At 38.1% G+C, this 26,101-nt stretch overlaps 1 protein-coding gene across 7 annotated transcripts in view; it reads left to right on the plus strand.

The window, feature by feature from the left end:
• PRDM5 (PR/SET domain 5) overlaps window positions 1-26,101 on the plus strand; it is a 238,092-nt gene that overhangs the window by 3,069 nt on the left and 208,922 nt on the right. For all 7 annotated transcript variants that reach the window (XM_002806650.6, XM_035293034.3, XM_035293035.3 and 4 more), the window contains exon 2: window positions 16,237-16,320. In XM_002806650.6, the coding sequence (XP_002806696.1) occupies window positions 16,237-16,320 (84 nt within the window). The remainder of the gene's footprint in view (window positions 1-16,236; window positions 16,321-26,101) is intronic.

Consider the following 26,101-nt stretch of genomic DNA (forward strand, 5'->3'; position numbering starts at 1 on the left):
TTTCTCAGGAGCCCAGCTGAATGCTGCAGTCAAAATGCGGCATTTTAGGTTGCAAAGTATTATGCAGATTAAAGTTAATATTAGTTACTCAAAGCTCATAAATTTAGTATACATCCAATAAAAATTTAAAGTTAAGCAAACACCTTACTACATTACATTTTTTGTTTCATGACTGTTTTTTTCCTAGCTTGCTTGTATGATTAACCACCAGTGGGTGGTGTTTTTGACATTATGCCTGAAGCTGCAGAGTGGAAAGATTTGCAGATTAAAATCACGTACTCAAGCTCTCAGATTATGTGATTTTAAGGAAAAGATTAAGGTGGAAATATACTACTCTCAGCTTTCTTTCCTTTTAGATATTTTGGCTGTAGGTTTTCCTTCTCTGACTTTCAGTCATTTAATCATTCATATGTGGCAGGTACTGTACTAGGCCCTGGGGATACACAGGTGAGCGAGACAGACAAGGTCTTTTTCTGCAAGGAACTTGCTTTCTTTTGTGGAGAGATAGGCAGTAAACAAGTAGAAAATGGGTGATGACGAAAATGATTGAGGTACGTGTTAAACTAAATGCAGGAAATAAACAAGATGAGGTATTAGAGAGTAAATGAGGGGTGGGTCTACTTTAGGTCCGCCAACAGGGAAGACTTCTCAGAGGAAATTACATATGAGCAGAGAGCTGAAGAAGCTCAGCCAGCCAGGAGGCTATCTGGGAAGAGAATTGCAGAGAGCCAGCCTGTTCAGTATTTCAGTATAAATCTCTTCCTCCTTCAAATTGCCTGTCTCTGGGCTTTGGCCAGAGGCATGCTTCCCTGCCTGTGGGATGGCCACTTGGCAGGTTCTCATCTGTTAGGAGAAATAAAGTCTCATCTCCACTTCTTTTCTAAAATTATATCTTGTAATTTTTTTTCCTAAGTTAATAAATGTAATCTAATTGTCACATCCTCATTTAAAGGTGAGAACACTGAAGCCGATAGAGTTGCAGGGAGTCGTGCAGCTCACAGTTGTCTCTCAGATACCTATGCCTTCCACAATTCCAACTCCCTCCTTTCCAAACCAAGGCACACACCTAGACTGTCACTGAGGGATTTGTACTGAAGTCATTTGGTCAGATAAAATCTTAAGTAAATAATAATAAAAAAAAAACTACAGGTGCTGTGGCTCATGCCTGTAATCCCAGCACTTTGGGAGGCCAACGTAGGCAGACCACCAGGTCAGGAGTTTGAGACCAGCATGACCAACGTGGTGAAACCCTTTCTCTATTAAAAATATACAAATTAGCCAGGCATGGTTGTGTGCCCCTGTAATCCCAGCTACTCAGGAGGCTGAGGCAGGAGATCTCTTGAACCCGGGAGGCAGAGGTTTCAGTGAGCCGAGATTGTGCCATCATACTCCAGCCTGGATGACAGAGTGAAACTCCATCTCAAAAAAAAAAAAAAGAAAACCAAAAAAACCAAACCCTGAAGTAAAGGCTTAAAGGTGAGTTTGTAAAAAATAAGATTTTAAGCAAAAGTCAAATTGTACAAAGTTAGAAAAAATATATATCAAAGAAATAAAAAAACCGAAACAGAAAAGTAAAACCCATAGAGGAAAAATCACTGTGCATAAATGTTAATAAAGGATGACCAGACTTTGTGGGATAAGGTGTTACATTGATCAGTGTAGAAGGTGACTTGTCTGAAGAAACGTGGATTTGTAGCCTAGGGCTAAAAATCTGCCAGTGAATGTTTGCTTACATTTCCTGGTGGCTGATGATAACTAATCTGGAAACATAATCAGGGGAAAAGTCATCATGAAGCCTGCCATATATACTATGTCTTCCCTTTGTTCACACATTCACACTTCTCCACAGTGACTCAAGGCAGCTGTTTGTATTTCCTGGTGGTGTTAAAAATTTTCTAAATTATGTAACTACTCTAATATTTTCTCCAAAACTATATTTTGTTTTTTGTGTGTGATCATAGCAGCTACAAGTAATTAATTAATTCCACAAGTATTTATTAGGCTATGACAGTTTTTAGGCACAGTTCTAGTTACTAGTGGCAGAAGAGTGAGTGACAGAGACAAGTCACTAAATGCTTTTACACAGTTAAGTCTTGCAATAGCCTGAAAGGGGGCTGTTAGTATCCCTGTTTTATAGATGAGGGAACTGATGTTGAGGAAGGTTATATCAGTCATAAGTGGGTTATTGAAAATTTGAACTCAAGTCATTCCATATACCCTTTTCCTTAAAAAAAGAGTTTTTTTCTCCATTATCATAAAATGCTGTATTCACAAATACACAAACACATGCAACACTTAAAAAAAAAAAACATGAGTTTACAAAAATAAGAAAAGAGTAAACTCGCTTCATCATCTCACATTTTTCATTCAGTGACATCTTGTGAAAATCCCTTTAAGTTATCTGTCTTGGCTCTGTTATTTTTAATGTCTGAATATAATCTATGCTGTGGATGTGCCATAAATTTTATTTATTCATGTCTTGCTGAATAAATCAAATCTTTATCACTCTATATGCCAAGACCTGTACTTTTCACTTTCAGGTACAATAAGAAAATAGTTATTCTGGCTCTTGTGGAGCTTGCATTCTAGTGAGGGGAAACATAAAGTAACAGACCTATCAGATAACTTTTATACTATGTTAAATGTGATTAGCCTTACAGAAAAAAAGAAAAAGAGCTAGGTACAGTTGACTTGGCAGAAAAGGTGTATGGGGGTGTGTGTGGGATGTTACGAATGTTAGATGGATCAGTTAATCCTCACTAAACAGGAGAGATTTGGGCAATTATTTGAAGGGTGGTAGGAAATTAGCCAAAGCTATAGCTACAGGAAAAGCATGCTATGCAGAAGGGGCAGCTACAGTAAAGGGCCTGAGACGAGAATTTGCCTGTTGCATTCCAAGAACAAGGAGGTCCGTGTGGCTGGTATGGGCAGTTACTTGAGGAGGAGGTCAGAGGGCTAGTGAAGGGATGAATGTTAGGGGAAGAACTACTCCTCAGGGCCCTTTTGGCCACTGCAAAGACTTTGGCTTTTACTTTGAGTGAAATGAGAAGGCAGAGTTTTGAGCAAAGGAGTGACATAAGTTTATCAAGCATGACTCTGGTTGTTCTGTTGAGAATAGTTTGCCACAGGGCAAGTGTGTAAACTGGGAGAGTTAGCATTCTACTGCAGTAATCCATGTGAGAGGTGACAGCCGTTTAGACCAAGGTGGTGGCTACTTTGGTAGTGTATTTTTTTTTTTTTTAAGACAGAGTCTTGCTCTGTCGCCTGGGCTGGAGTGGAGTGGCACAATCTCGGCTCACTGCAACATCCACCTTCTGGGTTCAAGCAATTCTCCTTCCTCAGTCTTCTAAGTGGCTGGGATTACAGGCACACACCACCACACACAGCTAATTTTTTTATTTTTACTAGAGACAGGGTTTTACCATGTTGTTCAGGCAGTCTCAAACTCCTGACCTCGTGATCCGCCTGCCTTGGTCTCCCAAAGTACTGGGATTATCGCCCAGCCTGTAGTGTATTTTTAAAGCTAGAGGTAATAGAACATGATGATAGGATTGGATGTAAAGTGTGAAAGAATGGGAAGGATTCAGGACGATTCCCAAGGATTTAAGCCTGAGGAATTGGAAGGATTGGATTGTCAGCCAACAACTGAGATGGGGAAGATTATGGGTAGAACAGGTTTGAAGAGGGCAGATCAGGTGTTCGCTTTAAGGCTTGTTGTTTTTGAGATGTTTATTAGACAACAAAGGGATATGTCAAAGTGTCAGTGAGATACAACTGTATAATGCAGCTCCTCCTTCCCATTCCTTAAACTGTCACACATTTTATGTTACATGTTACACAACTTACAGTACACTTTTACTCTTATTTCTTTAGGTCATCAGTGATATTTTAGAGCAATTACAGCTAAGACAAATTGTCTTTGTTATGTACCTTAACTTTTTACCATTACATTTAGCTATTATTTATTTATTTTTGAGACAGTCTTGCTCCGTCACCCAGGCTAAAGTGCAATGGCACAATCTCAGCTCACTGCAACCTTTGCCTCCTGGGCTCAAGCTATTCTCCTGCCTCAGCCTCCCGAGTAGCTGTGATTATAGGCTCCCACCACCATAGCCGGCTAATTTTTATATTTTTAGTAGACACGGTTTTACCATGTTGACCAGGATGGGCTTGAACTCCTAACCTCAAGTGACTTGCCCGCCTTGGCCTCCCAAACTGCTGGAATTACAGGCCACTGTACCTGGGCTATTTATTTATTTTGAACTAAGTTCTGTCTGGTATCATATTTTGAAAGCTGAAGCACATCATTTAACATTTCTTATGTCACTCATTTGCTGACAATGAATTTTCTCAGCATTTATCTGCCCTTCTGCCACGTTCTTGTTCTTCTCCCCATGGTGGACTTCACTGTGTTATTTTTTGGTGCTTGGTGGACTGATGGTGAGGGATGTGGGAGAATGGACAGTTTTTTTCCAGTCTCACTCTTATGTAGGCTTCCTCTGCCTGGGCCCTGGGAGTTGGGCTTTCTCAATATGCCTGCTCCTCTTTGCCAGAAGAGCTAATGTTTTGCCTTGTGTCAGTGGTTGGTCTTTTGTGGGTGAACATTTCTTGTCCCTTCCCCAGTGGTAGGAGTCCCTTGATGATTGTGGTCTAACTGCTTGAGGCTGTACTGTTTCCTGCCCTTCTCCCAGCAGCAGTGAATATTTACAGGGCACAGCCTGGGGATGATGTAGTTTGCTGCTTTTCTTGCAGTAGCTAAACCTTTCCTCTGATATGAGAAAAAGATCAGGACAGGAGGTGTACACTGTCATGACATTCTTTGCAGCAGCTGCTTTTCCTCTCTTGCATGCCAGCACCACTGAGGAAGTCTCTCTTTCTTCTCCCATCTGTTCCCCAACCTATCTCACCTGGGAAGTCCTTGGAAAGAATGTCAGTCAGGATGCCTGTCACATCCCTTGGGTCTGGGGCTTGTTGTAGTTCTACACCTTCATGCTCTCTCATTCCTCCTTTAGCAAGTTGTTAAAATGTGAGTTGATTTCTTGTTTGGATGATGGATGGAAGAAGGCACTGGCCACAGGTAGGCTAGTACTCTCCCTAAGAAAAGTTAATGAGTTTTGCAGTTCATCATTCTCATTGATAGGATAGTACTGATACTCTTTCTAACTTATGGGTGGAAACTGAACTTTTATTTATTTTTATTTATGTATTTTTTTATTTCAATAGCATTAGGGATACAGGTGGTTTTTGGTTACAAGGATGAATTGTATACTGGTGAACTCTGAGGTTTTGGTGTACCCCTCACCAAGTAGTGTATATTATATCCAATACGGAGTTTATTATCTCTCAAACCCTCCCAGTCCTTCTTCTGAATGTCCAGTGTTCCTTATACCACTCTGTATGCCTTTGTGTACCCAGAGCTTAGCTCCCATTTCTAAGTGAGAACATGTGGTATTTGGTTTTTCATTTCTGCTTTACTTCACTTAGAATAACGGCCTCCAGCTCGATCCAAGCTGCTGTCAAAGACATTATTTTGTTATTTTTTTATGGCTGAGTAGTATTCCATTGTATATATATATATATACCACATTTTCTTTTATCCACTTAGAGGCTGATGGGCACTTAGGTTGATTTCATATCTTTATAATTGTGAATTACACTGTGATAAACGTACATGTGCAGGTATCTTTTTGATACAGTGACTCTGCCTTAGGGGAGATACCCCAGTAGTGGGGTTGCTCGATCAAATGGCAGATCTGTCTTTCGTTCTATTAGACAACTCCGTACTGGTTTCCATAAAGGTTGTACTGATTTGCATTATCACCAACAGTGTATAATGCCAACATCTATTTTTTTTGTGTGTGACTTTTTAATAATGGCCATTCTGGCTGGGATAAGGTAGTATACCATTGTGATTTTAATTTGCATTTCCCTGATGATTAGTGATATTGAGCATTTTTTCATGTTTGTTGGCCATTTGTATATCTTCTTTTGAGAAATGTCTGTGTCATTTGCCCACTTTTCGATTGATGCTGATAATGTTTCAGTTCTGTAGATTCTGCATATTGGCCCTTCATTGGATGCAGAGTTTGAAGATATTTTCTCCCATTCTATGTATGTAGAGTGTTGAAACTGAACTTTTAGATAAAATTTTTAAATTAAATGACAGTTTCTCTGTGTTCTTTTTTAAAAAAAATTATTTAACAAATATCTCTGGTTTTGAAAGAGATACTTTAAAATCTCCCACTCCAGTTCTTATTGCATTTCTAATATTGTTCTGTTTCTCACTGTGTCATATTCATATAGTTTTTATCATCACATAATGTCCTTTATCCTGTTTACTACATTCACCCGTTAATTTCACCTTGTCTGAGATTGACACTATTGCTCTTTTTTCTTTTTTGGCTTTTATTTGTATCTCTTTGTCCACTCATGTTAGTCTATTTTTAGTCATTTTATCTTTTTGTAATCATATATAGCTAGATTATGGTTTATAATACAGTATTACTCATTTAATGGGAGAATTTTGCTCCTTCACATTTAGTATAATGATATAATTGAATTTATTTTGCCATCTTCATTCTCATTGTTTTATATTGTAACTTATTTTTTCTTTTTCTTTTATTTTGGTTCGAACAGTTTTCCTTTCTCATCTCTTATTACTTTGTTCTTCTCTTCTTTTTCTTTAATAATTTATTTATTCTTCCTCTCCTTCACAATCAGATGTACATAATTTTATTATCTGATAGCTAGGGTGCAACTGTTTCTGCCACAAAAACACACAGTTTTTTTCCACAAGGCATTCCATTTCCCTGTTACTTCCCTCTTCTCCGTCCTTCTTGTCTCTCTCCCCCATGCAATTTTTAGAATATTTTGTCTTCCTGTCTCCCTTCCCAGCAATTCCTCTAAGTTTTGATGAATGGTAGGTTACATACTAGAATCTTTTAACGTATACTCCTGTGGTTTCAAGAGTTATTTAGCTCATATATTCCACGTACCTAGTTTATTTTTAATCATGTGTGCATATACACCAGGTATGTGCCTTCTTCTTCCATTTTCTGTTTTTTTTTCCTGGTTCATTTGGTTACAGACTTTTTATTTATGGTATTTTTTCTAACTAGATTATGTGGGTAATGTTTTCTCTGAGTCTGTATATATCATCAAGTAGTCTCTTTTCACCTGACTATAAATGATCTCTTGACTTGGTGATTCTCAAGTTGTATCTTTTCTTTGTAGTCTGTAGATGTTTTTGTACTATTTTGTAGGTTCCAGCTGGAGGTGTTTGATGCCAGTCTAATTTTTTTATACTTTACAGGTTACCTTTCATTCCTGCTTGGATGCTGGTAAGAGTAAGAGTCAAGATCAGGGAGTTTACTAGAACCTCCTTTGTCATCATCATTCTAGATTGGGAATGAGTGAGGTCAGTTAATTTACAGAAGCAGGTTTATCTTTAGCTCAGAAAATTGCTCTTATTAATTATTGCCTCTTACTGTGTATAATAGCTCTTTGGGAGCTTAATCCTAGCACTTTGGGAGACAGAATGGGAGGATTAACCATTTGGAATTCTGGTTGAGTCCAGAAGTTCGATACCAGCCTGGGCAACATAGTGAAACCCTATCTCTGAAAAAAAAAGTTGCTAGGCATGGTGGCATGTGCCTGTAGTCCTAGCTATTGGGAGGCTGAGGTAGGGATAGGAGGATTGCTTTAGTCCAGGACATGGAGGCTACAGTGATCACACTGCTGCACTCCAGCTGGGGTAAGAGTGACACCCTGTCTTTCAAAAAATAAATGCCTCTTGATATGGTTTGCCTCTGTGTCCCCACCCAAATCTCACCTTGAATTATAATTCCCATATGTCAAGGGCAGGACCAGGTGGAGGCAATTGGATCATAGGGCAGTTTACCTCATGCTGTTCTTGTGATAGTGAGTTCTCACGGTAGTGAGTTCTCATGAGATCTGATGGTTTTACAAGTGTCCAGCATTTCCCCTGCTTGCATTCACTACATCCTGCAGCCCTGTGAAGGTGTCTGCTTCTCCTTTGCCTTCCACCATGATTCTAAGTTTCCTGACACCTTCCTAGCAATGTGGAACTGTGAGTCAATTAAACCTCTTTCCCTTATAAAGTACCCAGTCTCAGGAAAGTTCTTTATAGCAGTGTGGTTATAGACTATATATACTTCTTATCCCATTAAAAAATACTCTGGAGTTGTGTTTTTTTAAATGTGAGGTTTCTAAATATCATATTTTTATCTGTCTGTAGTTTTCAGTTGAGATAATTTTTTGAATTTGATTCTTGTCTCTATATTAATTCATTCTCTGAAGATATTTAATTGGTAAGTTAATGGTTTTTTATTTTTTTAAACATTAAAAGGACTTAATTTTTATTATTTTTAATATCTTTTTTTCCTAACCACAAAATAACACATACATCCATAAAAATGAAAAATATAGATAGGTACAATAAGAAAATAAAAATATTATGTATTTTAACTCTTAAAAGGCTTTTTGTTGTTGTTGTTTTGTTTTGAGTGCTGTATTTGAATCTCCTTTGGTAATTCAGGTATTCCCTTTAGTTGAGGTATTCTGTCTGCTACAGAGCACAGAGCCTGGGTCTCATTTTTCTGCCTCATATTCCTCTCTCTGGCAGCTGGGCTCCTTTGTATGGGCTATTTCCCTTGGTTGACCCATGGAGCTCAAGACTGATTATTGAATAGTCCTCTGTGGCATCAATCCTGCAGGTGGTAGAAGACAAATGGGTCTCTTTTCAGTGGGACTGTGCTGGCAGATAGGCTGTCAGTTCCCTGTCAGTCAGTTTTCTGGTCTCTTGTACTTCCTGGGCATCAAGAGCAGGAAAGATTGAGCCCCCTCCATCTCTGACTTTCAAATTATTTATTGGGATTCCCTCGTTTTCAGTTCTTTTTCCCTGGTCACTCTGCTGTCCTCTACTTTATTACTAAGCCCACTGGAGAGAACACCAGTTGTCTGCCAGAACCTAAGGCTTCACTTGCACCGATTTGCCCACAGATGCTAGTAGTAGTTGTTTTGCTCAAGAGAAGAAAGTAACTTAGGTTTGAGGGTAAAGGGAAAGGTGCTGCATTCAGGTCACCATATATCCACAATCCTTTTATTTTTTTCCACAAGTCCTCTGCATTTTCATTTTGTATTATTTTGCAAATGATTCATTTCATAAAGAAGAATTCTGTTTTATTCTGGGCACTACTGAGTTTCTTTCCCCTGACCTCCACTATATCAATTGGAGTAAGAGAGACAACTACAGTAATTAAACTTGGAGTTTTTGTTTAACAGGAAGTTGGCAGATGGAACAAGATGTTATTGCCATTAGTTTAGTGGCTCAAAATTTCAGGGCAGAAGTTTTGCAATGCTTGTGGACTCAAGATGGCTTTTCAGCCCCAGCTATCATGCTCATTTTGCAGGTGGGGAGAAAGAGGATTGGGTATACTTTCTAGTTGACTCAGCTTCATTTAAGAACTTGTATGGGCCAGGTGCAGTGGCTCACACCTGTAATCCCAGCGCTTTGGGAGGCGGAGGCCAGTGAATCACCTAAGGTCAGGAGTTCAAGACCGGCCTGGCCAACATGGTGAAACTCTATCTCTACTAAAAATACCAAAAATTAGCTGGCCATAGTAGCAGGCACCTATAATCCCAGCTACTCAGGGGGCTGAGATAGGAGAATCACTTGAACCCAGGAGGTAGAGGTTGTGGTGAGCTGAGATCACACCATTGCACTCCAGCCTGTGCAACAAGAGTGAAACTGTCTCAGAAAGAAAAAAAGAATTTTGTGATAGTTCCATACAATGATTTCTGATTGCAGGTTGTTTGCTCCCCTCTCTTCAAGATAAACGTAGTATTTTACCTGGATACATTAGTACCCTTGATAAGATCAGTGTTCTAGTACCAAGGAGAATGGATATAGGGAAGCAACTAGTCTGTCTCAGACTTCCTACAGTAGGGAAGGAAGATGGAATATTTTTCACATTGAATTTTCAAGAGACACATTTAATACATTATTGAAGGCCTACTTGTATTGCAAAGGCACAGACATGCACAGTAGTTTAACATTGAAACATAATTGTGTTCTAAGTGAGGACTTCAGTCTCCTTCTGTGAAAAAAAATCATATTTCAAATATAAATGACTTTAGTGCACATTGATTTACTTTAATATATTTAATCTATATGTATATTTTTTATTTCTGACCTATTTCAAAGTAAATTACAGACATTGTGACAATTCACTCAATACTTTAGCATAAGGACATTCTCCTAAATAGCCATTTTAGCAAATCCAACAAAAATAACAGTAATTTCCTGACATCTTCTAATGCTAGCCCATATTTAAATTACTCCACAATTGCCTCTAAAATGTTTTTATAGCTATTTATTTTTGAACCAGGATCTGATCAAAGACTACACATTACATTTAGTTATGTCTATGAAATATCTCTTTAATCCCTCCCTCCCCCTTTTTAATAATAGTAATTCCCTGAAGAGATCAGGCCAGTTGTAGAGTATCTCACATCTGGATTTATCTGATTACATTCCCAGGGCTTTATTTAACTTGTTTCTCTATCTTCTATAATTCATGCAGTCTGGAAGTTATATGTAATATTTCTGGCAAAATACCTTATGGAGTGATGCTGGTTTATATGTGCTGTATAATAGTAGGGGGCATATCATGTGCCTGGTTTCCCACTGTTACTGATGCCACCGTTGGGTTAAGGTAATTTTTCTATTGTAAACATACTGTTTCCCCTTTGTTCTTAGCAAGTAATCTGTGAGCCGATACTACTATATGGATTTTTTTTTTCACCTTCAACTTTTTGCCTAATGAGTTCATCCATGGAGAATTCTTGCCAAATCAGTAATATTATTAGGGATTTCAAAATGGTAATTTGCTAACTCAAATATTCCCCTGTAAAGAAGAGCTTTTCATCATCAATTTCTGCTGTCTGGTTATCCTGAACTATGGTTACTATTGAAAAGGCAGGACAAAATGCTTAATTCCTTTTCTTTATAAATTTTAATAACATTATCCTCTAATGATAGCAAATGAGGTTTTTAGAAATGATTTCCTTTTTCTTTCTCTCACTGACAGTCAGTATGGACTTCAGAATTTGTTAATATGTTTCAATCAGTTATAGTCGTGTCCCCTTTGAGTCTTAAATTGTTCTAAGTTTGGTCAGTGGAAGCTCTTTCTTTTTTTTTTTTTATTTTTTATTGCATTTTAGGTTTTGGGTGGAAGCTCTTTCTATTGGAATTTAAAAGCTGAAAGGAATCTTAAGAATCAATGAATCCAAATCCCTAAGTTTTGTATATAAGGAAACTGAGGCCTAGACGATAGTGCTTTTTCCCACAATTCTGAAAGCGACATCTGCAGTGAATCTTGTTTTCAACTTCTAATAACATTCAGCAAAATGAGAAAAAATGGCCCACATTTTTGCAATCATACAGTTTTTGTTTATTAAAAGTTACTGTCTAGTCCAGTGAGCAGCAGATTGAATGGATTAATTATGTGCTTTATTCAGAAACAGTTTGAATAAAAATTAAGAATCTCCATTATGGGCTGGACATTGGATCAGTCTGAGAAGTGAGTTTGACTCAGTTTGATGTCAGTGTGTCTTGAAGTCACATTTTATTTGACCTGCACAAAGTGTTAAATTCTTGGAATTCATTGCCAAAAAAAAAAAAAAAAATCAGTGATTTCACACACAAATTTGAGCTATCAGCTTCCTTAAAAATATTGTATATATCTGGCAACATTGGATCCACATGGTGATATAGCAATTTAATTGGAGTCGAAAAAGTTTTTAGGTGGCACGTCCTTTCCACCTTACCTCCTGGCTACTCTCTAATGTATCATATACATGTTTATTGTTGGATATCTGGTGTTGTGCTGCCTTACTGCCTAACTTGTAAGCATTTGAGGTGGTGACTCTTGAGATAGAAGTGAAGAGTTCTAGGAAAGTTCTTGCAAAGAAATCACAGATCAAAGGTAACATCAATAATTAGGCACAAATTAACAGCAAGAAAATAGATGAGCTGACAGTTTTCCTGTCTGCTAGTATGAGATCTTCAGCAGGTTTATCACAGAAAGTAAAACCAATGATATCAAGAAGTCAGCCAGAAATTTTTGAAGTTGTCAAGAAGAGTTGGGTTTCCTTCCTGTCATTCATTTTGAACCTTCTCTTAGGTGTTTAATTTACTAAAGCACATGTATATACTTTATTTATGATGAGTCATATGAAAAACTTTTATTTTGTAGGTCAAAAGTGGCCAAATATTGGCGATTTCATATAATTCCACTAAAAGAAAAAGAATTACATATGTATGTGGTGTGTGCCCCAAACTTCCCTTTCATATGTGTGCTGCCCAAGCAGATTTGAAGTCCATTGAGATAGAAGAGGCTTATGTTGAAGTTAGAATCTCTCTAGGAAATGTGGTTAGTGAATTACAAAAAATTGTAATTACAATTTTAAGAAAGTACTGTTTGTATGATAGAGACAACAGTGAAGAAAGAGAGAGAAGGGTTGGGTAGCTGGTGCTGGAATCCCTAAGGGAAGGCTTCCTAAGAGTGGGTCTACTCAATATAAAATCTTCATCTAAAGTCAAATATAAATTACGTTTTTAGTATCTGCATTGTTTCTCCCCACAAGTAGTATGGATAATTGAGAATTGTTTATTTATATTTTTATAATCTTGCAGCCACAGAAATTTAAGTTTATTTGATGAACGTTTTCTAATACACCTAATAAAGTACTTTGAAGAAATGTCATCAAAGACAGAAAGCTAATTTACCTCCCCTATCAGTGGTTTTTTTTTTTTTTTTTGAGACGGAGTTTCGCTCTTGTTACCCAGGCTGGAGTGCAATGGCGGGATCTCGGCTCACCGCAACCTCTGCCTCCTGGGTTCAGGCAATTCTCCTGCCTCAGCTTCCTGAGTAGCTGGGATTACAAGCAGGCACGCGCCACCATGGCCAGCTAATTTTTTGTATTTTTAGTAGAGATGGGGTTTCACCATGTTGACCAGGATGGTCTCGATCTCTTGACCTCGTGATCCACCTGCCTCAGCCTCCCAAAGTGCTGGAATTACAGGCGTGAGCCACCGCGACCGGCCCCCCATCAGTGTTTCTATGTCATTGTTTTTCACATTGTAGATTGCTGCCCATCAGTGAGTTCTGTAATTAATTTAGTGGGTCAAAAGTTTTTTTTAAAAACATATGAAGGAACGCAGAGTAGAAAATATGAGAGTACATTATATAGAGTAAATGCATTGTCTAAAGAAATTTATACAGTGTCAAGTTGAGAAATGTTGAGTTTATGATAGAATATATTGTTTGCTAGGAAGAATGATGGCAAGGAGAACCTAGCTGCCCCCGCATCCCCCAGTAGAAAACTACTTGTGGCATTATAAAGTGGCAGGATAATATATAAATATCATACACCAGTTAAAACAATTCTTTAAGTGCAGGACATCTGACCCTGCTTCCATGGCTCCCTCATAGGGAATATTTTTTAGTTTGTCTGTGATCAGTGGTAAGTGGGCACCAGCTGCCTACCTGGTTTATTTTTGTGTTTTGAGAAAATACTGAACATCTGTTTGTTAATAATTAACACCTGTTCAGAGAGACTGCATGGGTCAGCGTCAGCTCCCTGAGGCTCTCAGCTTGGAAGACTGCTGGCCCCTTGGATAGACCCATTTTGTTGTTCTATCTGGGTGTTTGCTTCTCAGTTTCCTCAGTGCTGCCTGGGGTTGGGGGGGTCTCTACAGCTGAGCTGGATCTTGGTAATCACAGGGTTGTTTTTTTTTGTCTTTAAAGGTTATTCTTGAAATATTAAGTATCTCAGTTTTATAGGTGTGTGTTTCTGTGTATGTATGAATGTGCTAGGTTAAAATACAAAATATATTTCTTACTAAGAGTTGAGGTAAAAAGCTAAAAACCACTATTATAATTTGGTGGTTTGACTTTATGGTAGAGACTGATTGTTCTCTATTAATGGTGAAGCTTTAAAATCAGCATTCTGCTTAATCTGAATTTTCACAGCTTTAAATCCTTTAGTAATCTTACTAGGTCTGCATCCAAGCAGACCTTTCCCCCCCCATCCCAGTGCATTTATTTGAGTTACTATTTTTTCCTCTTTAGTCTTCTACACTGTGGAATTGATAGATTCACTTTTTTCCCCTCCAAATGTATACTGCAAAGAGGAACTGATTGGTTTAGATAGATCAGTTACATTGGAAAGTGTGAACTTAGATTATTACTTTCTGTAACACTTGAAAAAGGCTAAATACATGAGAGTAGACCAAAAATTGAACCTCATCCATTCATACTTAACCCTCAAGTTTATTACAAAAAAACCTTTTTTTAAAATATGTTTTCTAGATTGGCTTTAGCACAAACTCAGTTTCTTCAATTCAGTAGTCAGTGTATTCAGTGTGTACATGTCAACTGCACGGCCCAGGTCACTGCTAAATTACAGTCAGTGGAAAGCTGAGGAGGTGGCATCAGGTGGCCTCAGCAGTGGACCTCTGTCTGTCAGGGTTCTGAGTGTTGGCTTGGTGAAGTGGATGGTGCCTGAGCTCTTCACTCAGAATAAGCCACTGGTTCCTGATACTATGTCTGATCATCACCAGCTGATTGACCTTAAGCAAACAAGCTATTTAAACTCTGGGCTTCAATTTTCTTAGTTGTTAAATGGGGAAACTCCACATAGTATTATTTGGAGTGTGGCACATGGTAGTTCAGTGTTAACTCTTTTCCCCTGTTCTTGTGGAGCTTTTCCTACCTGAGATCAAATCCTGGTTAGGTGCCATCTGGAGGAAAGAAGTGATTACTTTGCAAAGAAAGCCTCTTTGGGGCTGTTGTGTTTGAGTGTGATGTTGAATGCCATTTTAGCATGCGGGGACTAGTGAGGCATGAGAGGATTGTGAAGCAGAGCAGGCTTCTCTGGTTTCTCTGACATTGGCTGTCTAAACTTCGTAGTAGTATCTCTAATGTTATGAATAGCCAGAAATCTCCCTGTTTCTTTGCTCTGCCTGTGTTTAAGTTACTTACAATTATAGTCTTGATTTGAAGAATCTCTGTGGGTATTTTCTTCCCCTAAGTTAACATTAAAGAAATGGTCTTCCTGGCTCTGCCAATATTTATGGCTTCTCAGGACCTCTTCGTCTATAAAATGAGGGGGCTGGTTTAACTATTAATATTTGTAATTTCTTTAAGCTTTAAAATTTTACTTTTCTCAGGAGTTGGGTGTTCTGCTATATATTTAGTAATTTATATCCTTGAAACCTTGCCTTGGTGATTATCTTTTCTCCTTACAATGTTCTTCAAAGAGATTTTGTTGGCTTTTTTTCTTTCATCACCTCCATACAAAGGGGAGGATTTTGCTGAAAAATAGTCATAGGCAGGTTTAGAAGCACAAGTGGCTGTGTGTCTCCTTTGCACACATTTCAACAAAATGTCTGGTTGGACAAATTCAACTCATTTCCACTTTCTCTGCAGTCCCTACTTTCTTCACTTTAGAGAGAAGAGTGTTACTTGCCCATTGAACATGTCCTTAAAAGTCTCTTCAGAGTAGATTGAAGGACAGCTTACTTCCAGATTCTGATTTTAACAAAACCCAGAGTTCTGCATCTCAAACTGCAGCACTGGTGTTTCTCGTGCAGGTGGGCTTCAAAGCACACACTTCGAGAAAGCCTGGTTTAAAGTGTGCCAATTTGCCTGTTTGAAAGATTGGCAGGCAAATTTAAAGTTTATTTATGAACACTCTTCCTTTGAGAATGGCAGGCCCACTTCTTTCTTGCCCATAATAGGGATGAATTTATGATTTTTATGGAAACCAGGTGATTTTCTGCCTGGTGGGCTTGTCTCTCGAGTCAGACAAAACTCAGTGCTTTTTTAAAGACCTCTTGCTAGAAGCTTTGAAGAGGATTGATGCATATGAAATACAGTGTCCAGTGCCTTGTTAGAATTTGCAAGTTAAGTGATTTAACCCTTTAGGTTGGCTTCTGTGTTGTGGAGTTAGCATTTTAAGCTAAAAACAGATTAAGTTGGATCGTAAATATGTAAACATTTTGTGTTGGGTAAACTAGTTGATATTTTAAAATGTTTCTTCATTGGGCATGAAGATTTGCAGAAAAACATTCCAGAAGAAAAAAATAGTTTATTTTAGTATGTTGATTTATTGTACTAATCTTTTTTCAATATAATCATTGTTACTCAGGGTGAAAAGTTCGGACCCTTTGCTGGAGAGAAGAGAATGCCTGAAGACTTGGATGAAAATATGGATTACAGGTTAATGTGGGAGGTGAGGATATGATATTTTAATATTCAATTATATTTCTTTTGTATCATTTAATGCATTTTTAAGGCTGGAATCAATATCAATTAGATTCCAGTTAAGTATTTGTATTGAAATGTTTCAATTTTTAAGGAAAGTTTAACTTTTTTTTATTAGAAAGACTGTTGAAATATCTCACTAGACAGTTGTTTTAGAGCTCTGAAGTTCATCATCGAAAAATGTTTTTCCTGTGTACTGATGTTTGAATTTCAAAATAAGCATGCCTTGAATTTAGAATTTGACTTCTGTAAATAAAATTATACTTAAAAATTTTTTTATTTACTAGTTGAAGTTCTAATTATATAGAAACAATTTTCAGTTGTATGCTGTAACAAAAAAATCTTGCCTTAAAATGTACCTTACCTTTAAAAACAGTTAAGGAGCTGTAATACTAGACAGTCTTTTGCAGTCTAAAGTTTCACTTACGCAGAGATCTGTAAATGCCATTGTATGCCTTCATTTTATGAGAATTTTCATCCTAGTTTATGCCAATTATATTTGTTGCTGTTCTTTTCTAAGAAAAAGGGCCCAAGTGATCAAAATAGGAAAGCAGCGGTATAGTCTGTTGAAACAAAAATTTGGAAAACTCAGTCCCAGGAATGATATATTCATGTGTTTATTAATGACAGGGGTTTGTTCTAAGAAATGCATCATCAAGTGAACATCATAGAGCATATTTGTACAAGCCTAGATGGTATAGCCTACCCCACTCCTACGCTATATGGTATAGCCTATTGCTCCTGGGCTATAAACTTTTACAGCATGTTACTGTACTGAATAATGGAGGCAATTGGAAGACAGTGGCAAGTATTTGTGTATCCAACATATTCTAAATATGCCAGGCACAGTGGCTTGTGCCTAATTCCAGCTACTCAGGAAGTTAAGGCAGGAGGATTACTTGAGGCCAGGAGTTGGAGCCCAGCCTGAGCAACATAGCAACCCCATCTCTAAAATATATATATATATATATATTTATATATATTTTATATTATATATATAAATTATATATATATATAGCTGGGCCTCGTGGCACATGCCTGTAGTTCCATCTACTCAGGAGGTTGAGATGGGAGGATTGCTTGAGCCAAGAGCAAGGCTGCAATGAACTGTGATCTTTCCACTGCACTTCAGCCTGGGCAAAAGAAGGAGACCCCTTCTCTAAAAAATGAAATTAACAAAGGTTTAAATACAGAAATAGTATAGTAAAAATATAATATTATAATCATATGGAACCACCATTGTTTATATGGTTCACTGTTGACTGAAACATTGTAATGTGACACAAGACTCTTTGATAGTTTCTATGAGGAGGTTAAGAGCTGAGGTACAGGTAGGAAGTAGAGATTATATAAGCAGAAAAGGTTGGAAAACTGGAGTAAGGAACTACACATAGAAAGTCTCTCTGTGCATGTATCAGTAAGGATCTTCAGAGAAATAGAACCAAGGAAGATATATATATATATATATATATATGTATATGTATATATGTATGTTTGTTTATTTTAAGGTATTATGTTATTGTGGTAGTAGCAAGTCTGAAATCTGTCAGGCAGGTCCTCAGGCTGGAAACTCAGGCAGAAGATGATGCTGCTGTCTTGAGGCAGAATTTCTTCTCCAAGATACCTTGTTTTTGCATTTAAGGGCTATGACTAAGTGGATGAGGGCCTCACACATTATGGAGGGTCATCTCCTTTACTTACAGTAAACTGATTGTAGATGTTAACTACATCTACAAAATACCTTTACAGCTACTCCTATATCAGTGTTTGGTTCAATAATTGGGTACTATAGCCTATCCAAGTTGACACATAAAACTCTGTGTATTATCTGTAAGCAAACTGCATTTTTAAGCATCACTTGTGTTGTTGAAACTGCTGCGGGTGGGGAGTGAAGAAGGTGCTTGAGAAAGGATTCTGAAAGGTTTCTTCAATGCAAGTGATGGAAAATGGAAATTAATAATATAGTCCTCATGATAATTTAAGTGACAAATGTTATTGATATTGTTTGAATTTAGCCTGCTGTTTTCTTTACTTTTATGAACTTAAACATCTTAATGGCTTTCACTATTTTTCTATAAGTTCTTAATTTTCTTAGCAGTTAATTCTTTAACTGTGAAAGTTTTTCAGAAACCAAACATTTATGTGATCAAAAAACCTGATGGTAAGTCATAAAATGATAAAAATAATACATTTTTAACAGGTTATTTTCTGTTTAAAAAAATTTATTTGTATAAATTTCAGGGATACAAATTTAGTTTTTAACGTTATTAATGGTTTTTGATACTTGTCTGAAAATTTTAGTGTGATGGTATCATTAATGTTTTGCATAGCAATGAAGTATTAAACAGATAATGTTTATTTTAGAAGGAAGACTTGCATATAGGAAACAAAGTAATTTTTGTACTGTTACGTAGTTTACAGTTCAGCAGTACATCATCTAGTTTTGCCTTACCTATTCCTGTGGTTCTTCAATGCGTGCATTATTATTTTGTTTTCACACACTGGTTGTCTCCAGCTCTCTCACTCTGCTACCCAAGGAGCTATTGGTTTTATACGTTTTTATTTTCAGATAATGGTACACTCACATGATTTCATTTTACTTTACCCTTTATGTCTGTGTTTTGAACAAGTAGTATTTGTTCTTGTTACACATTTCAGAAGGGACAAAAGGGTATTGATGAAAAGTCTCTGTTCCCTTCCAGCCTGGTTTTTTCACCTAAGACCTTTTGATACATTTAACCTTTTAGTTCATATACCTTCCCCTCTTCTGGTTCTTTTCCCTCTTGGTCTTATCTTTATTTTGCATTGTTAGCCATTATATTAGTCTGTTCTTATGCTGCTAGTAAAGACATACCTGAGACTGAGTAATTTATAAAGGAAAGATTTTTTTTTTTCTTTTTTTGAGAAGGAATCTCACTCTGTCACCAGGCTAGAGTGCAGTGGCACGATCTTGGCTCACTGCAACCTCCACCTCTCAGGTTCAAGAGGTTCTCCTGCCTTAGCCTCCCGAGTAGTTGGGATTATAGGCGCATGCCACTATGCCTGGCTAATTTTGTTTTTAGTAGAGACAGGGTTGTCTGCATTGTATTCCATTCTTCCCTAAATTAGAAGTCTTTCTGTCTACTCTTTGCAGGTGGTTTGGAGCTTGTGATAAATTTCCTACCATTCTCCATTAATTCAGACTCATTCTATGACCTAAATCCATTCATGTACTACTATTGGCTAAACTCTCAATAATGCTTTGTTTTTTACATCTCTAAGACATCCTCTTTCTGTAATGTTTTCTTAGATATTTCAAACCACAATTCAAATACCTTTTCTCCAGGCACTGGCTCTGTGCTTCCAGCATATAACTTCAAGTTTTGGCACCTGTGGAATGCAACACAGTTTGTGCATTTTATTTGCTGCCACTTCTGACCATTATTCAGTTGTTCTAAAGTGGCTGCTGGTGAATTCAGTAGCTGCTGGAATCCTCCAGACAGCTCTCCTCTATTGGATATGAATCTTTCTGTCCATTTCCAAAGTAATTCTTTGGGATTGCTTGTAAGAGGTTTTATGTAGAAACTGGTCTGATAAGTTGGGAACTCCTGTTTCCAGTGAAGTCCTTTATTCTTGAGCTTTGCATCTGCTCTGGAATCACAAGGTCTCTGGTTCTCCTCTTTTTCTTTCACTCATGCTGAGTCTGCATTTACCTGTTAGTCTTTGAACATTTAGGTAGATGCAGTGGGTGTTCAGTGGTGTGATCTGCTGCTGGTGGAGCCATAGGCCATGTCACAGTTCGGTACTCTGTGTGGTCCCTCTATGGAAAGACAGCTCTTACTGTATGCAGAATCCTGAAGAATGAGATACAAACTAAAGTTTCAAGTAAAGTATCTTAATTCTGGGTGGCATTTTCAAAGGGAATAGTCAAATCTCTTTTACTTAAATGCCTTATATCATCCATAACTTATGCTAAAAAGATATTTATCTCAACACAAGGAACATTAGGACAAAAACCAAAACAAATAGAGCTTGAAATTTGCTTTAAAAAAAAGCCCATGGCCTCATAAGGAAGGGTTCCAGATGTAACGCAATGTGGGATACACAGAGCACTGTGAGAGCCATGCATGTCGCCTGCACCAGCCTGACTTAATGGCATTTAACAAGTTTTACATGTGTTTATTTTCCTACATCTATCTCCTGGAGCATTCATAAGAAAACTGTTTTACATCAGAGGCTAATGTATTACCAGGGCAATTAGTCATTACACCTATTAGATGGTTGCTATTATAAAATCCAGTATATCAGATTATCATGATTTTATTTATTTTAGTGGGCAGTTTCTGATTTTGTGGACTGGGTAAATAACATGTTTTCAAAATATAGCCATCATGCTGGGAAGAGGATGAGGGATAAAAGACTGTATTGGGTAGTCTATACTGCTCAAGTGACAGATACACTAAAAATCTCAGAATTCACCACTGTAGAATATATATTCATCCATATAACCAGAAACCAAAGCTATTGAAATAAAAACAAAATATTTTAAAATGTAGGCCAGGCATGGTGGCTCACACCTGTAATTCCAGCACTTTGAGAGGCCAAGGCAGGCACATCACCTGAGGTTGGGAGTTTGAGACCAGCCTGACCAACATGGAGAAACCCTGTCTCTACTAAAGATACAAAATTAGCTGGGTGTGGTTATGCACACCTGCAATCCCAGCTACTCAGGAGGCTGAGGCAGGAGAATCGCTTGAACGCAGACGCCAAGGTTGTGGTGAGCCAAGATTGCACCATTGCGCTCCAGCCTGAGCAACAAAAGTGAAACTATGCCTCAAAATAAATAAATAAAAATAAATAAAAATTAAAAGGATGGAGACTTGTACATAATCTATCATTTATTTAAATACATAAGAACATATATGAAAAATGCTTGGTGTACCTAAAATATAAGTGAATGGGTAACAATAGCTATCTCTAAGGAAAAGTAATGGGTGGCAAGAAAGAGGAGAGAAGGAGACTTTTGTTATTACTATTTAGTCTTTTTACCTTAAAATTTTGATTTTGCGTGGGAATTACCTGTTGTGTTAAACTGTTTTTAAGAAATAAACACCACCCCAAACTCCACACAATATAGCCATTAAGAGACATAATTATAAGATTTGCAGCTGTTTTTGTAAGATTGTGAATCTCTTACAGTTATAGCAAATTATTATTTCAAAATAAGTGTACATACTAGATGAGTTGGGGATCCTTCTGTTGATGGGTTTTAGAATATCCTTATATAAGTTAAAATATATATGAATTGTTTTTGGAAACTTCTTTTCCAATCCTTACAACCCTCTTCACTTACACACTGGTGATGGTTCTTAGTTAATAACCTCTCTTTCTCTTTGGTTATTAATTTGAACCAATGAAGAACAGATAGGAGCCAGATGAAGATAAAATATCTACTTTGTTAATAAGCACATGTGATATTATGAAATATATATTTGGTCCTTATCTAGTTTCTTGACATACAACTCCTAAAATGCTTGGAATCACTAGAGTATAAGAGTGTTTTTTTGTATGCGAATGGTGGCTGGAGTCTCCTAGACAGCCTCAGGATGAGACTGTTTGTCAAGGGAAACAGCCAGGTGATTAGAGGGTTGGAACTTTCAGGCCTAGGCCCCCTTACCTCTAGGGAGAGGATAGTGGCTGAAGGTTGAAGTGATATACTATTGACTAATATCGGTCATGCCTAGTAATGAAGCTTTCATAAAAACTTAAAAGAATTCTGTTCTGAGGGTTTCCAGATAACTGAACAAAGCAAGACCCTATCTGTACAAAAAATAAAGAAATTAGCTGGGCATGGTGGTACATGCCTGTAGTCCTAGCTACTCATGAGATTGATGTGAGACGATAGTTTCAGTAGAGGAGGTTGAGATGTCAGTGAGCTATGATGTTGCCAGCCTGGGCTACAGAATGAGACCCTGTCTCAAACCCAAACAAAACAAACACCTGCTATTAAAGCACAGCTTCGTTTCTTATATGGTAGATCAAAAGAAGGGGAAGGAGAAGAAGCTGATGTTCATGTTAATAATGAAGACTTGGAATATATTTTGATGAAAAAGATGAGGGCAGAGGGAAAGAAGATGAAGATGGTGATAAAGAAGAGGGAGGAAGGTTGAAGAGGAGGATGACTAGTGGAATACTGATAGATTCTGACTCTTTTTATTTTTAGAGATTTTGCGTTCTTTGGGAAAGAAGGTCTCTTTCTTTCTCTCTCTCTCCCTGATCTGGTTCTTCATTTACTTGTGGGAGACTCTTGAGCAAAATACAATGGAAAAACCATCTCTATCCATTTCTGTTCCAAGTTTCTTGTCTTAAAAAACAATGTGAATGTAGTGATGTGGAATTAACATATCAACATGCACTGTGGGAAAGAAGAAAATTTTCTCCCTTTGTTTTGCTGGAAGCTGAAGCGTGCTTATCCTCCTTGCATTGGTGCACAAAATTCTTGATTTTACTTTCTCTAAAGGATTCAGAGATTACACTGTGTCTGTGATTATGGACATTTAACATTGTCATATTCATGCACTTCGTCTTGTTAAATAAAAAAGAAAAATTATAAAATAGAATTAAGTCAGGAAAGGATGAATTTGTGATATTTGGTTATTTAGTGTTACAAGGAGAAGAGAGAGAATGGAGCAGAAGCAGAAATGATAATGGCTTTAAGAGGGTATTTTGACAACATGTCTTCTCTTTTTGCTTGGGTAATTGAAATTTAACTTATTTTTAAAACAAAATTCTCTTCTAATAATGACTTGAGATCTACCTTGAAAGATCATCTAAAATGTGTAAGATCCTTGGAACTGACATTCTCTATTTTAGTTTTGTCCCTTTTTATTTGTAAATTCTGCTTTTCTTTCATGGGAAAAGAAAGAAGATTCTCAGTTTTAAACCCTAAAAATGCATATACATTTATTTTGTTTTTACAATAAATCTAAATGTATACATGAAGGATTTGATTCCTTTTTCCTCAGAACAGATAAACTTCAGATCCTCCAAGTTTCATTTTTTAGTATTGACAAAATTTAAAGGAAAATAAAGTTGTTTTCAAATGAGCAAAAAGTACGACTCTAGAAGAAATACTAAAGTAAAGTGAGTTCTTCACGAAGAAGAAAGAGGAATCCTGATGGAAATGTGGAAATACAGAAAGGAGTGAAGAGCAATAAAGGGTAACCATATTGGTGAATAAACATAAATATTGTTGATATTGAATAATAACAATATTGGTTTAAAAATACATGCAATTTATATAAGAGCAATTTGAAAGGCTGGAGGGAAGTAACTGTAATTAAAGTGTTCCAAGTTTCTAATAAATAAATAAAGTAAATTTATGTAACTGTATAATCTAACTAAAATAATAGTAAAAGATGGTTTTAACTAAAAAGTTAATACAAGGAAAAAATAGGATGATAAAATGGTTTTATTAATCCAAAAAGAAGGCAAGGATTGAGGAGAAAGAGACAACTGTGTCATATAGAAAATAGTGAGGAAACTTGGAGGACTCAAGATGGCGCTGTGAGAACAACCCAGGATTGGAGCTCTTCTCGTTGAATCTGCAAACGGTGAGTCAGAGCGGCATTTCCAGACTGATCTTTGTTGCCCACAGAACGGGGAAACTCCCAAGTATAAAAAAGACACGGGACGCCAGGCAGTAGGTCTGCCTGGCGAAGCCGGCAGCCTGGGCGGCGGCGGCCGGCCCTACCCAGCAATCCCCACAGGGCGCGCTTGTCTGGGTGCCCTGTTGAACCGGCAACCTGAGACTTGAGAGGGCTGGACTTGAGACTGAACGAGACTTGGACAGTAGGACAGCCCAGGGGATTGCAGGGATTGGGATACCCAGTGGGACGAACAAAACCACGATTTCAAACTATCCCGAGCAGACGGTCCAAGACACTCTGTGGGGGAGGGGCGTCCACCAATACCTAGGCAACCCGCCCCAACTGAGATACACGCCCACTGCTGACGCAGCCAGCCGTTGCCGAGGCAACCCGCCCCAACTGAGATACACGCCCACTGCTGACACAGCCTGCCGTTGCTGAGGCAACATGCTACAACAAAGAGACTCCGCCGCAGGGCGTGGCGGAGACCACAGCAGAGCCGGCAGGAACAGCACGAATCACACAACAGCAGGGCGGAGCCTCGGCAGCCAAACAGTGGCTAGTCTGCCTTCTAGCTGGGCAGGACACCTGATCGGACATCCAAAAATAAAGCCCAAACCCCTCAACACAGAGCATTTGAGAAAAAAAAAAAAAGGGTTTTTTAATGAGCTCTGTTGCAGCAGAATAAAACATAGCAGCCTAACAGCCCTGAATGAACAACAGAGTGCACAGTTCAGCAATTAAACCCCTATAAAGTACAAACTGTCTCCTCAAGCAGCTCCCTGACCCCTCTATATCCAAAAGACTGACATTAGGCAGGCATCATCCTGGGACAAAGAGAGCAGAAAAAGAAACTGGTAGCATCCCTCGCTGTGCCACAGCTACTAGAGGTGCACCCCAGACAAGCAGGGTCTGGAGCGGACCTCAGCAGTCGTACAGCGAAGGGGCTAGACTGGTAGAAGGAAAACCAAGCAACAGAAATACTTCATCATCAACATTCTGGGTGTCCACTCAGAGACCCAAATGAAAAGTCAGCAACTATGCAGACGACCAGCGGACAAATCCACAAAGATGGGAAGAAACCAGCGCAAAAAGGAGGAAAACACCCGAAACCAGAACACCTCGCCTCCCAGAAAGGACCAAAACTCCTCACCACCAAGGGAGCAAAGCTGGACGGAGAATGACTGTGACGAAATGACGGAATTAGACTTCAGAAGATGGATAATGAGAAACTTTTGTGAGCTAAAAGATCATGTATTAAATCAATGCAAAGAAACTAAGAACCGTGAAAAAAGATTTGAAAAAAGATTCGAGGAAATGATAACAAGAATGGATACCTTAGAGAGGAATATGAATGAATTAAAGGAGCTGAAAAACACAATACGAGAACTTCGCGAAGCAAACACAAGTTTGAATAGCCGAATTGACCAAGCAGAAGAAAGCATATCTGAAGTCGAAGACCAACTCAATGAAATAAAACGAGAAACCAAGATCAGAGAAAAAAGCACAAAAAGGAATGAACAAAGTCTCCAAGAAATGTGGGACTATGTGAAAAGACCTAACCTACGTTTGATAGGTGTACCAGAAGGGGACGAAGAGAATGAATCCAAGCTGGAAAATACTCTTCAGGACATCATCCAGGAAAATTTCCCCCACCTAGCAAGACAAGCCAACACTCAATTGCAGGAAATACAGAGAACACCACAAAGATATTCCGCAAGAAGAGCAACCCCAAGGCACATAATCGTCAGATTCAACAGGGTTGAAATAAAGGAGAGAATACTAAGGGCAGCCAGAGAGAAAGGTCGGGTCACCCACAAAGGGAAGCCCATCAGACTCACAGCAGATCTCTCGGCAGAAACACTACAAGCCAGAAGAGAGTGGGGGCCAATATTCAACATTCTTAAAGAAAAGAACTTTCAACCCAGAAGTTCATATCCAGCCAAACTGAGCTTCAGAAGTGAAGGAAAAATAAAATCCTTTGTGAACAAGCAAGTACTCAGAGATTTCGTCACCACCAGGCCTGCTTTACAAGAGCTCCTAAAAGAGGCACTACACATAGAAAGGATCAACCAGTACCAGCCATTCCAAAATCACACTGAATGCTAAAGAGCTTCAACA

Source organism: Callithrix jacchus, chromosome 3 (genome assembly GCF_049354715.1).
Source record: "Callithrix jacchus isolate 240 chromosome 3, calJac240_pri, whole genome shotgun sequence".
Lineage (NCBI taxonomy): Eukaryota > Metazoa > Chordata > Mammalia > Primates > Cebidae > Callithrix > Callithrix jacchus.